The sequence below is a fragment of the Poromitra crassiceps genome, assembly GCF_964638095.1.
Source record: "Poromitra crassiceps genome assembly, chromosome: 10".
Lineage (NCBI taxonomy): Eukaryota > Metazoa > Chordata > Actinopteri > Beryciformes > Melamphaidae > Poromitra > Poromitra crassiceps.
The window spans coordinates 11,210,230-11,225,374 of record NC_139631.1 but is presented as its reverse complement, the minus strand read 5'-3'; the positions used below and the strand labels follow the sequence as shown (position 1 = coordinate 11,225,374).

The following is a 15,145-nucleotide window of genomic DNA, read 5'->3' as shown; positions in this document are numbered from 1 at the left end:
AAACTAGGCCTGTTCAGTGCGCTGGTTGCACGGAGCGCTCCTCTGCCCTTTCCTCTGTCCCTTCTCTCTGTGTCACTCCCTCTCTCTTGCTCATCAGTCTGACACAATATGACTGCTTGAAATAAGTTGTTCTACCGTACATAGTATAACAACATGACAGTTTTTTCTAACATGACATTTTTGAAGCTGTGACATTCAGAGGCTATTGCATCATCCTACCTGTGCAGTGAAGGCGAGAGAAAACGAGATCATTCTGGGCAAACATTCACTGCGGCTTCCCTGCAACAGCCAGACATGTGAAATCTCCCAGCATGCATTGGGCTAATCCATTTCGATAATAAATCGCATCGAAATTAGCCTAAATAGATAGAAAGGTACAACGAAATAGATCTAAATAATGTGTAATGTTCCCACAACATGCTATTGTAGAACATTTCAATATTGGACAAAATAAAATTGTGAAATCCAAACACAACCCTATGTGAAACATATATGTCATCCTGGGCCTATATATATCCCTCGTCGATTTAACGTGATTTAGATAAGTGACAGCGTAACGCGGTTCTACTGTCATGTGCTATACTCTGATGTCTGCTCCAATAAATTGGTCCTACTTCACATTTAGTTTTACAATAAAAACTCATTTCTGCAATGACTTTACATAATGTAGGCTATATTTATGTGCATCATCCTACCTGTGCAGCAGGGGAGAGAAAACGATATCATTCTGGACAAACTTTCACCAATCTAATTAATCTCACCATGATAGGCTATATTTTTCTAGCTCATGCGTTTAGAACATTCTTTTCACTTTGATCTTGCTATAGTGTAGCGTATTTACATGCTTGCAGTAATTAACCTCTTGCATGGCACCGTAACGCCGGCGTTACGTTTCTGATTTTTTGCTGTTTATTTGTCATTTATGTGATTAATTAGGTAGTTAATTCTGAACAATGCTGTTCATGCTACATACCAAATTAACCGGCTGAATCTTGCGCATCGAACCATGTCTTCCTTTTTCAGATCAGATCAACACAGCAGAAGTTATAGCTGTCTTTGTACAAAGACAAAGACAACATTTCAGATTATTTGGCTTTTTCAAATGACTTTTTATAATGGCTTTTTGGAAATCCGCCTAGGTATCTCCCTACAAAAACCACTGCCAAATACTCATGTTTTGGTATTTTTTCATCTTCTTTGAGTTGGGATGTGGTAAGGCCTGTGGCTATGTCTCCATTGGGTTTCTAGCCATAAATACAACAACCACAGGTAACTGTTTACACTCTAAAAGTGTTTTTTATTCTAGGCGAGAATCAACCACTGTGTTTGAGCTGGTGTTACTCAGGGTCAGTAACACATAGAGTCATTCTGACACTTGGAACAGAAACTTCAAAGTCTTACCTTTCAGAAAAGGTCAGGCAGTTGTCTGTAACCCTAGCGGTTCAGCCACAGTAAGCATTTTAGTTTGGGTATGTCGTTTTCACCATTTTCTTCAGAAATAGGTGGCTTTAGAAGGGGTTAAACTGCAGTTAGATTGGTTTGAGAATAATATGGAATAATAGCCTATATATGGAGACAGACAGAGGGGATAAAAGGGGGGGGGGGGATCAGAGCCCTCGGCTTTTCCGAAGCCGGACTGGATCACTCCGTGGAATTGGAGCTGAAAAGTGAAGCATGTGATTCATTTACTGCACTTACCCAATGAGCAGATAGTGCATAATTTTACGCTTAAAAGGCGTGGTTGTAATGCTTTAGGCTGCGTGTAGCGCCAACACCAAGATATCGAGTGGGCTGGTCCACGCCCACTGATCTGCACTGCGCTGGGCGCTCAGCGCAGTTTATAGGCTGATGCAACGATAGGGGCCATAGAATAGCCTCTGTGTGGGATATGGTTAAAGAGATAGTTCAGGGATACGTTGTTTGGGGGAATATTCCCACTTTCCCTGAGTCAGAAACTAACACATGCCTTCACAGTCTTAAGTATGTCAACAACAATAGTTGTGTTTCCATTACCCTCAGAAATGCGCAAAATCTAAATATCGCAATAGAAATTGGGTAATGGAAACACGTGAATTTCGAAAAACCTCCCAAATATCGCAAAAAGTTTTTTCGCTCTCATGAGGTGGTTTTTCAGACGTGTCGATATAGAAGTTTATCGCAAAAGTGTAATGGAAACACATTTTTCGCATTTGCACGTCATGTGACCCATATTATCCCTTGGAAAAGGAGCGGAAAATAAGTTTGGTAAGTAAGGTTCGATAGCCGTGTCAAAACCTCCGCAGCAAGTGGAAAACTTTGAAGCAACGCTACCTAGCAGAAAGACGAGTGTTATGCAAAAGCGTAGCCGGGCAAATTAGATAATGTTTAATGGCAGAAATCGGTCCATGGTGACAGCAGGCTGCCTGTGTGCGCGCATTTGGCACAGCGGCGAGATGAGAGGATGAAAAGCACACACTGGTGCGGTGGTGCTGTCTGAAGTGAATACAGTGACTGTGAGTAGGCTAATACATTGCACACGTTTCAGGTGCAATTATAGAACCAAATCAGCCTTTTCCCCCCTCCATCTCTAAATCGGACCAGTTGTAGGCTATTAGGCTACCTTTTTTCCTCTGCCTGTCGCGCTGACTGCATTCACGCAGCCAGCAACATTTTGCGACTCATTTTCTTTTGAATTGATAATCAGGCTCGTTTATATGCATTGTAACTTCATGTTGGGATTTGCATTGACCATTGGTTGGATTTGAGCATGCAGGGGACGGGATATGGGGCAGATCCCCGTGCGTAATCACTGTGGCAGCTGCTGCAACGGGGAATCACTCAAACGCAACTTCAATGGAAACGCCTACAAGTCGCAATTGTACATTGTCGAAGTTGTAGAAATATCGCAATTCTTTTGCGAAAAACTGTAATGGAAACACAGCTAGTATCAGGCTATCTTGGCTCAATTGTTGAGTGGCGTTGTCCACGCGTCAGGGCCACAGTCTCAGACACACTTTGAAAACCCGGCTGATTTACACAATTTCAGTTTCAGCCAATCCAATTGATCAATGTGATCAACTTACAGAGCAGCTATCAGCTATGTCTGAACACCATTGGTATGAAAGTTGTTTGCGTAGCCGTCAAGTGACGGCTCAAAATAGGATTGAGGCTATCTGTTTCCCAAAACTGTTGCTGTGGAATCCTACAATGGTTTTATTGCATGATGGCCACTTGCCTTGCAGTGTTTAATATGACCAAATAACTCCATCTCATCTCATGTCATCATGAAGGAACAGGATGGGGATATCAGCACAGAGCTGCTGGCACACTGAAACTAGCTGGGTTTGATTTGATTTTATTTGATTTTATTTGACGGTTACAAATTGAAATACAATGTACTAAACAAAGTACAGACATGGATCTCAAGGAATAACATCAAGGATAAAGCACAATAAAGTCAAGACTTATTTCCATTGTGGTCCTTAGTCTTAAACAGGTATAAATAAAAAAAAAACATGGGATGAGAGGGAGAGAGGAGCTTTAGCTTCTAGAAGGCTGTCGCTTCCAATTGATGGAGGCGAGGGCCATGGATCTCCTCCCCGAGGAAGCTCAGAGAATGTTGACGTGTTCCAGAATGCTCAGAAGTTCTAGAAGGCTTGATCTGAAAGGGATGTGGCTGCTGACATCCACACTGACATCCACAGTCTTCAGTTACTGAAGATGCAGTTTATGATATGTACTTAACCTTTAATTGAAGGTAACCAGTATAGTTTTTCGTCTATGTCATGTTCAATTGAGTTGAGTATTCAGACCACAACATCTCTCTTCCATCATAGCACTTACCCTGATGCCTAAATCCTTCACCAGTTGTATAAACAAGCATGCACTTTCATTGGTCACTTTAAGGGCATGGGTTATATTATACTGTTATATTATACATTAGTTGCACTAATGTAATTTATTGTATTATAATTGTGGCAGGGTGTTTTCTGTGGACACTATAATATATGTGTGGCTGTTGTTGAGCGCACCAAAACACATTCCAAAATAAATCAACTAAGGTTATCTTCTTATATTAAAAGGGAGCAAGTGCGCAATGTTTGTTCTTTGTCTGTTCTCTGTTTCAATTTGTGTCCCACTGATGATGTCATAGGCATTGTGACATCAGTGATGATGTCATCAGTGATGGCATAAGACTGGTGATGTCAGAAGTGCAAAGTAATCTTATGACATCACTGATGATGTCATAGGCACAGATGTAAACACACACACACACACACACACAACTGTTCTCTGTTTAAATTTTTGTCTCACTGATGATGTCATAGGCATTGTGACATCACTGATGATGTCATTAGGGATGTCATTAGAGCAACCCATCTTATGACATCACTGATGATGTCATAGGCACTGATGATGTTATAGGCATTGTGACATCATCAGTGATGTCAAAATCATCTTATATAAGCAAGTGACATCAATCCTTTAGAGCAGGCGAGGCCACGCAGCAGCCTAGCTGCGGGCGAGGCCTGCGCTGCGTATGCATGCTGCAGGGCCAGCTAGATGCCTAGTACTATTATGTTTTGCTGTTGTTGAGCACACCGAAACAAATTCCAAAATAAATCAACTAAGGTTGATATGGCAATAGATTATTCCATTCAATTGAATTCAATTGATTTATGATGCACTGACAACAGTTGACGTCACATTCTATCCATTCGACCTGGTGAAACCATGGGTGAAGCTGGTTGCTGTTTTCTCGTGGGAGATTTCCTCTAATGAACTATTGAAATGTCCCTTTATTTAAGGCTTGTCCCAGCTAATTTTACAGCTAAATATTCCTGCCCACATTATCTTGAACCAGACTGGTCAACTAAAAATAACTTGCATCAGTGTAAACAAAGATGAAATGATCTCAGTCAAATTGATATTAAGATGAAATGCTAAGCTGATATCACACGTCAATTTAACAGTGTGTCTGTGGATATTTACGGGTGTATTCCTTTAACGACCTTTAGGGGAGCTCATGGCTCAATGCGTCATAAAAAAAAACCAAGGGTATCACATTGATACAGGGTTTTAAAGGGACTTAAAACAGCTGGCATTAAACCCTCACACATGCAGACGCCACACACACACACACATACACACACACACACACACACACACACACTGAGACCACAATTCTCATTCCTGGCAACTCAAGTTTCATAGTCAGACATAGACACACACAGTCATAGCTGCATGATGACAACAACCTCTACACTTTGCTCTCTGTGCTCACAGCTCAAGTTCTACTTCATAATTCACCATAACCACTATTTCTCTCTCAGCCTCAGCAAGGTCTGAAAATTGTACAGTATGATCTCAGCAGCATAGCATGCATCTATAGTATGGACATAAAGAAAAATGCTTTTGAAGTGTATTTTGCCCACATCAAGTTGTCAAAAAGGCACTTATAAGTGTAATAGTGTAGGGGCTATTACTGTTAATGTACAGATATTAAAAACAGATTTTTTTTTTAATGCAATATTTATTTTTTTGAACTATTTATTTTTTTTAAACACTGGACGAAAAAAGGTAGAAACAAGACATTTCGGTGTTCATGCAAACACCATCATCAGTTGTAATGAGTGCAGCAGGAAGTTACTCTGGGAAATAAATACACACAAGAAAGGTCACATGACAAGCACATGAAGTCACATGACTTGTGTGTGTTTGCCAGAGAAGATAGAGTTCATTGGCCAGAGTTACTTCCTGCTGCACTCATTACAACTGATGATGATGTTTGGATGAACACCGAAATGTCTTGTTTCTACCTTTTTTAGTCCAGTGCTTTTAAAAATACATAATTTTTAAACTTTCTATCACCTGGATGTTTGTAAATGAATGTACACACGCAATATTGGAATGAGAATTATGGAACAACAGCTCATGCTCTCTCACTTCTCTCCTCTCTCTTTCCAGGGCCTCCAGTGTTCCTAAACCTCCTCCTGTGGCTCCCAAGGTATTGTATTGTGTCATGGAAACAACAGAATAATAATTACTACACGTGACTGCAACAAATGTCATTATGCTTTTTTGATTCAAGGAAGTGCTTTGATTGCTGTGTTGAAGTTATTATGCCCTTCTGAAACGATGCCATACACACATTTTGTGTTGCATGAAAACCACCATCTTGATGTAGATTCCATCATACTGTAGGTGCATTTTTAGTTTTTGTGTGATTTGAAATGCAAAAAATACTGATGCTTCCCTATATCTAAAAATATCCTGACCACATTCATATATATGTGGGTGGTTTCGACTGCTTAGATCTTTTTTAATTCAAAATGAATCAAAATTGGTTATAGAAGTTTTTGTTGTGTGGAAATCTTACACGGAGGCATCAGTATAGCGTGTGTTGTGTTGTGATGTGTTGTTTTGTGTGTATTTGCCTGCTGCTCCCTCACGCCGGTAGGACGACCGATCAGACATCATAAAGCCAGTGGCCCTCACCCATCTGCCCCCTCCACCCCGCCCTCACCCTCACTCCTTCACCCCGCCTGCTGTCCCGCTCAACAAGCCCCCCCGCCCTTACGGGGGCTGTGGCCTGGAGAGCGACTACCCGCCCTCACGCTCCCCTTTCGCTGCCTCCATCCCCTCCCCCTCCTCCGCCTTCACCCCTGCCTCCGTCTCCCGCACCACCCCTCCTCTTCCTCCCCCTCCTCCTCCTGTCTCTTACCCGTCCTCATCCTCCTCCCCCCCCGGCCTGGTCGCGCCCCAGCCGTCGGTCTATAACACGCCGATCAACCTCTACTCCAATGAGAACGCCTGCGAGGTGGCCATGGGGCAGAGGCGGGGTCTGTTGGAGAGTCAGGGCGGAGCCTTGCCGCAGCAGTTCAACGGGTGAGTGCCAGGCCTCTCCAGCCAATCAAATGAATCAATTCCTGGCGCTTCCTCAATCTCCATTCATCCTTTCTCCATCTTGGATCTGTTCAAGCTGCGAAAACAAGAGACTTTGCTCTTTGACTTTGTCACACTTCTACTCTTTACTCGTGTCCCTCTATTGTTGCTACTGTAGAAAATATATTCAATTAACATTATGGTCCATGCATCTGTTACCAACTCTCACAATATCATACAGTTTTAGAAATCCAAATAAGTCTTAGGCATGTTTTATATGTTGCAATGCCAGATGGGGCTTGCTCTCATAAGGAAGATAAGGGGACTTGAATTGAAATGAACTGCACCTATTTCATGTTTTCATGCCATTTAACTAATTCTATCACTATTTTATATACAAAATAAAGTCCAACAAATATATAATGTCTTGCCAAGACCAATTTCAAAGTTTATCTTTGTGACTGTTTGTTTATTCGATACAACTCATGTTCAGGATTGCCAGTCTCTCTACTTGGCAGTGGGACAAGTGCTTTTTGCAGTTATGAAACAATATTGAATGAAGCTCAAAAGCCTGTTTTGTTCTAGAAGAACCAATTTGAAAATTGAGCAAATAGCTGCACTGGGTACAGAAATGAGATGTCCTGCTACAATAAGCAGAACAGGGATAATAATACTTTCTGTTTGTGACATTCTGCAGCGACATGTTAAGTGCAACAATCCCAACTTGGCGATGTCCAGTTGGTTACATTAGGTAGTCGCACGGCACTGCCAGACATTGTTTTTACCCTAAAATACATAATGTAGCCAAACAGAACTGTTGCTTGTTTGTGTACTGTTTCAGTTACAGTAGAGAAGGCAAAACTGTGCCAGTGTGGAAACACTTAATGCAAAATGAACTGGCAAAATGTAGCTTAATTTATTGTAGGAACTCAACCAGTGGAAATCTGGACTGAGAAGCATCAACCAACTGGAAAATTCATAGTTTGAAAATTGGCTTTTCCAGTCTTGGAAAAGTATGAAACATGATACCGATTTTGTCTTGCCTTTAGTCTTGTTTAGTTTAGAAAATGTTTGTTTCCTTCAGCTCGTTAGTTGTTGAACTTAACTACTACTAGCTTGACTACCAGCAGATCCAATTACCGTACCTTTTAGGGAGCAATAACCCAAATAAGAACACAACATTCAAATCAGCTTGATTGCCTGAGAAAGACCTCGTCCGTCGAAACGTTGCAATAAACTTGCTGGGAGATTAAAATTCAGTGTGTGTGGATATCCTTCTAGTTTCTTGTAATAATAAAAGATTTCAACACATACAGTATGTTAACTATTTTATACAATTTAAAAGGACAAAAACAAAAACAAACCTGAAACCATTAAATCGGAACAATGTACAATATCCCTGGTGTGGTGGCATTGTTTTCACTTGGTTCTTTTTGCCTCATGTCCACTTTTTGTCGTGATTCCTTTAAATACAATAGAGAATCCAACAGCAACAACAAATCGTAAATCACACGTCCCTGTTGTGACTACATGTTTCCTATCTCTTTGCCTTGACTCTGCCATCTCTCTTCCCCCCCTCCTCTCTCAAGTCAATCCCACCTCCCCTCTGAGAGGGCTATAGTATATCTGATGCTGTGACTAAGCTGTGTATATATAGCCCGCATGGGTACAGTAACTCGAGCTGTGTGCCACTCTCTTTGCTCCTGGAGCGCATCCTTCACTAAGTGAGGGTTTATTTGGCTTTGGCTGCGTTTAGATGGGGTATTCTAAATATTATACTATCTCTCCACACACCCTGGACAAGCCATCTGTTCAGTCACTGATTCATAGCTTCTTTCAGTGATCAATCTCAAAGCAAGGCTGCATACTTGAGTGTGTGATTTATTTGACCCAAAACACCAAATGGATCGCTCCTTTTGGGAGCCATTCTTATTGTTTTCCATTCATTTTCTCTTTTGATGTCTTCTTCACAGCCAGTGCTCTTTTCTCCGGGCAACAAACTGACAAAGGTCCCACTGGTCTCCTTTTCTGTGAAAGTCAGCAGACACCAGGATCTGCACAATCTAATCTTACACTCCCACTCAGGACATAGCCTTCCACTCAGGACATAGCCTTCCACTCAGGACATAGCCTTCCAGCAGCATTACAGATGACTTTTAATAGCCTGCGCTATTTTATTGTGGCAAGATCTGGATCTGTCTTCTGTGTTTTTCTTAGCTGGCTTTCATTATATAACATTTCCTCAGTGAATTTTCCCCCACCACATTTCTTATATGCCGAATGATGGATTGTTCAACAATTACAGCAGATTTATTATTATTATTATTATTATTATTATTATTATTATTATTATTATTATTATTATTATTATGCTTATTAATGATTAATGATTCATTTTTATTTTTATTTTTATTTTTATTTTTATTTTTATTTTTATTTTTACTGACTGGGTGAGTGTTCATGTATAGGGCCAGTCACTGTGGAATGGGCCATGTGTAAAGCAACCAAGTGCCCTTGCTTTACTATGGGATGCATAATGAGAACAAAACGAGAGCCCACTGTCTTTTTGCACCAAGTCTGTTAATGCTGACTATGTGCACAGTATCAAGTGAATGGATGCTTATAGGTAGAATTTCACAGTAGAGCCACAGTAGAGCTCAGCATGCATATTCACTGTCACTTTATGAATAGGTCAGATGCATGTACTATAGGCTACGTCATGACCGCTGATCTGCACTGTTGTTTATTGGGAAAGGAGACGGTATACCAGGACATGTTTGATGCCTGAGAATGACTCCAGATCACATTTCATGTTTGCCCCAGTGAGGGTCAGCCTGTCCTCTCAGTGGAATGAATGATGCAGCCATTTCTTCCAGAAACATTTATTTTTATTTTCTATTTTTTTGCTCTAGTTTGGGCTGCATAATATGGCAATATGACAGCATGTTTTACCCGCTTGTGTTGTGTCTTGTGAATGCATGCTGGCATGTGAGCTGTGTGGTGTGCTTCGTTTCAGAGGGGACTTTTGTATGGAAGGTGATTTGTTATACCACATACTAGTACATGCTGTACTTTCTTTTTTGGCTTTTTGTATGAAAATGTTCTATCTTTCTCTCTGTCTTTCGATCCTTGTCTTTGTGCTTTGCAGACACAGGCAGCCCCTCCAGTCACAAAGTTAGTGTCTGAAGCATGTCCGGTTTGGCTGCCTGCCTTCTTTTCACACTGTGCTTTTGTGTGTCTACTGTATCTCCACATCTGCATGCATTTTCCTTATTAGTATTTTGCAGATGGATATTGAAGAACTTATATTCCGTATACTGTTGCATGCAGCAACATCAGGGAACTACCATGCACGGATGTAGTGAACCAAAAAGAAGTCTCCAAATGGAGCTCTATTCAGTGCAAAAACAGCTTCTTGGAAGGAGAAGAATATTAAAAATCAATACACATCCCTCTATAGCAGCAATAACACTAGCAGCAGTTATTAGTGCAGTTCTGATGGCATAGTGACCTAGTGGTTAGCACTATTGCCTCATAGCAAGAAGGTCCTGGGTTCGAACCCCCGGTCTGCCCCAGGTCATTTCTGTGTGGAGTTTGCATGTTCTCTTCTCGTCTTACTATCGGGAAGATGGCGAATCTCCCAAACTGTTGGCGTGTTCCTTTAAGTTAGTTAACGGTATTCAATTGGATATTCCTAATTACATAGGCTACATAGTCCCAAATATCCCTAATAAGCAATCATGTTATGCAGTTAGTTGCACCTGATTTCAAGTGTACAACATGTGAGAAGGTCAGCAGTGCAGTAACAGCCGGCCAATTAAAGTGAATCAGTGAATCATCTTGGCACAGGCTGTGTGTGTGTGTGTGTGTGTGTGTGTGTGTGTGTGTGTGTGTGTGTGTGTGTGTGTGTGTGTGTGTGTGTGTGTGTGTGTGTGTGTGTGTGTGTGTGTGTGTGTGTGTGTGTGTGTGTGTGTGTGCGTGCGTGCGTGCGTGCGTGCGTGCGTGCGTGCGTGCGTGTGTGGCACAAAATGCTGCGGCAGCATTTGTACCTCCACTTTAAATCACATATTGACATTGAAAAGCCCTGTGATGCAGACTGACACCCACCTATAGACCCACCCAGACACATGCATTAGCTGTATCATATACATTACTGTACACACATGCAGGAAACGTTAAATACACAAAATGTATGGACACAGGCAGGCAGGCGCGCACATGCACACACACACACGCACACATACACATACACACACACATACTGTGCACACTACACAGTGTCTGTGCAGTGTTGGACACATCCTCAGATACGTGTGGACCAGTCACATATAGTTGTCAACACTCACACACCCACATAGCTGCTGCTGTGACAGGAATGTGTTGAGAGCTGCTCGTAAATCACTCAATGCACAGTGTGTGTGTGTGTGTGTGTGTGTGTGTGTGTGTGTGTGTGTGTGTGTGTATGTTTGTGTGTACTGTATTTAGTTGATTTACTGGCAGCAATGCCTCAAAGTCTGTCAATAAACAGTACCTTCAATGTACCGTGTGTGTGTGTGTGTGTGTGTGTGTGTGTGTGTGTGTGTGTGTGTGTGTGTGTGTGTGTGTGTGTGTGTGCGTGTGTGTGTGTGTTTGTGCTAAGAGTTGAATTATTGACAGCTTATTAGCATTGGGCCTGTCAGCGCCCCGTGTACGGGCGACACACATGTATGTAGAAACGCACATTCTCACACATTAACTACACATTCATCAGAGAATGATCTCTTTCAGAAGAGCATGACATGGTTTGACTACAAAGTCATGTGGATAGTATATTTATCTTTTTAAACGTCTCAATATTATCAATTTCTTGACATTTCAAACTGTCAAGAGTTTGGTCAGGTCGGTGGGAGGATTTGTTCTGGTGTAGAAATGCTGACAAAGCAAGCAGCACCACCATGTGGCAGAAAACATAACTGCTTTTGAATGCTTTACTTGCCTGGTATTGATGTGATCAGATGTGGCTCTGTGTTTGCATCATGCACTGGCAGTTTTGATCCATACAGCCTGTGACAATATCCATGTGTTTTTCTACCTATTTCATTATCTTCTATTGTGAACATTTCTTCCACTTTTCCTTGAATTAATCCTTTATACTTCTACCTCATCTCTTCCCCTGCTCCTGCCTGCCCTCTAGTGGACCTCAGAGTATTTTAAAGTAAGTCCTTTTCACACATTCACTCCACCCCCCCCGCCCCCCTTATGATTGTTATATTGCTGTTTCTTTAATCAGTCTATTTCTGTTTTCATACTTCCTGTTTCTTCTTTCTGACATTCGCTTTCAAGAAAACCCCCACCGCCAAGGTATCAGGTTTAAACCTAGCCTGCAGTAACATGAGTAACACAATGTGCCGTGGTGTGATTTCCATAGCCCTTTTTACTTTTCTGATAATGTAGTTAGTTATTGTTTGCACAACGTGTTGTACTGTAGTCCCACATAACCTGCATAGTGTAAACATCTAACAAGAATCTAAATCCCATTACTGTCACTAAATCAATATTCCAGAACTAATAGGAACGGGACAATATGCTTATCTCGATACGATGCTTATCTCGATACGATTCGATACAACAATAAATGTTGAATGAGCCAGAAATATAGCAATAACATATTCTAGCATAGCTTGCTAGAATGTAAAATACAAATAAAAAATGTCATTACAAAGTGCAAATAATATAGTTTTGATTGAGACCTTGTGAAATTGTGATGGGCAAGCCATCTCATTTGTGATTAAAAGATATATCGAGATAAATTGTTCTGACCCATGATTCATATTGTCAAATGTTTGTATTGTATAGCGATACTGTATAATGTTGATGCATTGTCCCATCCCTAGTAACACATGTAAATACATAATATGTATATATATAATATGTACTGTATGTCATTTAAAATCCCTGACTGAAAGTAACCTTGTCGAAAGCTAACCATGGACTCAATCTTCTGGTGAAATTACTGTAGTAATACAGTACAATACAGCATGTAATTTAAGTCTAAAAATGCCAAATGAATCACAGGATCCCACAGAAGCTTTACTTTATTAGCCTATACCTTTATAGAAGAGAGAGGAGGTGACATCTCTCTCCAAGAAGCCATAACGTTTTTAAAATAAGTGCCGTATTTACTCCCATTCTCCTCTGCCCTGCTCTTCCTTAGGGTTCCCAGGAAACACGTCGTGGAAACAGACATCCAGTTTTACCATGTGCCCACTCACGGTGATGCCAGCAGGAAGCGCATCATGGAGGACACAGAGGACTGGCGCCCGCGCACCGGCACCACCCAGTCCAGATCCTTCAGGATCCTGGCTCAGATCACAGGCACCGAGAACCGTACGTCAGTCAGAAACAGACTCACAAACAGCCAGGCGCACATGACAGTGACACGCAGTGATGATGTCACTCATAACCAGCCAGGCACACATGACAGAGACACGCAGTGATGATGTCACTCATAAACAGCCAGGCGCACATGACAGAGACACGCAGTGATGATGTCACTCATAAACAGCCAGGCGCACATGACAGAGACACACAGTGATGATGTCACTCATAAACAGCCAGGCGCACATGACAGAGACACGCAGTGATGATGTCACTCATAAACAGCCAGGCGCACATGACAGAGACACGCAGTGATGATGTCACTCATAAACAGCCAGGCGCACATGACAGAGACACGCAGTGATGATGTCACTCATAAACAGCCAGGCGCACATGACAGTGACACGCAGTGATGATGTCACTCATAAACAGCCAGGCGCACATGACAGAGACACGCAGTGATGATGTCACTCATAAACAGCCAGGCGCACATGACAGTGACACGCAGTGATGATGTCACTCATAAACAGCCAGGCGCACATGACAGAGACACGCACTGATGGTCTTTGCACAGTCATGGCACAGATCGTTGGTACTGAACATGAATTAACGAGAGAACGACACATGTACACAGCCAGCATACGCCCATACACACATGCCATAACCTTAAATCACGTATCAGGTTCTAGATCAAAGGCAGAAAATACTATTTTCTACCAAAGACACACACGCAAAGTTGAAAATCATTTCTCTCCTTATTGCAAAAGTTACAATCGTGTTTTTAAACCGCATTGATTAATGCTGCTATTCTCTCCCATGCAGCTGTGGAAGAGGAGGCTGACACGTCCAAGAACACAAAGTAAGTGCATGGCGATGAAAACGCTTCTCTTGCTGTGGTTGAGGCTGATCGTGTGCTTCTGATAAATCTGGACGTCCTGTGATCAGCGCTTGTTTCCAACTGTGAGAGTAACTGCATTGTGTTGTGTGTGTGTGTGAGTAACAATACATTTCACCTGCGGTGTCATCGTTACATTTCTTCTTCATCCTGTTTATTGCAATTAAGCGATCCAATTGGGTGCCTCTATCGCACAAAGGCTACTTTTATGCAACGACGCAACATTTCATGCTAAATCCGCGTGGCACAGATCTGCTCTTCACGGCTTTATGGCTTAAGTTACACGGAGGCTACATGCATTCTCCCTACAGTATCTAGACAATGAGACAAATACATCTGAGTAAGTTCCATAGATGCTCCATGGGTTCTCCCTCTCTAGACAACAATGAGAGGAATACATCTGAGTCAGCACCATGGCTCCTGCATCACATCGCTGGCTTGCTGGGCAAGCTAAGCAGGGCTGACTCTGGTTAGGCCTTGGATGGGAGACCATGGTGGAGACCAGAACCATGGGTGGTTCTGGTCTCATGAATAAATCCTCATCCCCACTGCCAGGCAGGGGATGTGTCCTCTGTGAGTGAGCACGGTCCAGGATGAGAAGTTCAACCGAGATCCTGACTCTATGTGGTCACTGGTCATTAAAGATCCCATCGGCACTCTTCGCAAGAGTAGGGGTGTAACCCCGGTGCCCTGGCCATCCCACACAGGCCACCTACATGTAATCATCCCTCCATAACTAATTGGCACTTTCAGTCCTCAAAATGTGTGGTGCCGTGCATCACCCAGGTGGGTGCTACACCCCCCCAAATGTGAAGCGTTTTGGGTGTCTATAGTGTATACATGCATTCAACCATCCAACCAACCAACCAACAAATCAATCAATCATTATTAGTGGCCGGGCCAGCGAAGCGGCCAGGCCACTTCTTGTATTTGCCTTTATTATTATTCTTCTTCCTCCCGGGAAGTTCGACTTCCCATGGATGAAAACTAACCAAACTTTGCACAAAGGTCCAGTCCCATGCCAAACGT

General features: G+C 42.2%; 1 protein-coding gene across 6 annotated transcripts in view; it reads left to right on the top strand.

Moving 5' to 3' along the window:
* The window catches only part of pdlim5a (PDZ and LIM domain 5a), a 95,822-nt gene that overhangs the window by 44,462 nt on the left and 36,215 nt on the right, over positions 1 to 15,145 (top strand). For 2 of the 6 annotated variants that reach the window (XM_083644782.1, XM_083644779.1), the window contains exons 4-9: positions 5,947 to 5,986; positions 6,440 to 6,867; positions 12,038 to 12,058; positions 12,187 to 12,204; positions 13,058 to 13,230; positions 14,044 to 14,080. In XM_083644782.1, coding sequence (XP_083500908.1) covers positions 5,947 to 5,986; positions 6,440 to 6,867; positions 12,038 to 12,058; positions 12,187 to 12,204; positions 13,058 to 13,230; positions 14,044 to 14,080 — 717 coding nt within the window. Of the gene's footprint in view, positions 1 to 5,946; positions 5,987 to 6,439; positions 6,868 to 10,012; positions 10,039 to 12,037; positions 12,059 to 12,186; positions 12,205 to 13,057; positions 13,231 to 14,043; positions 14,081 to 15,145 lie in introns of all 6 variants that reach the window. The other 4 variants (XM_083644783.1, XM_083644784.1, XM_083644780.1 and 1 more) reach the window with 4 other exon arrangements.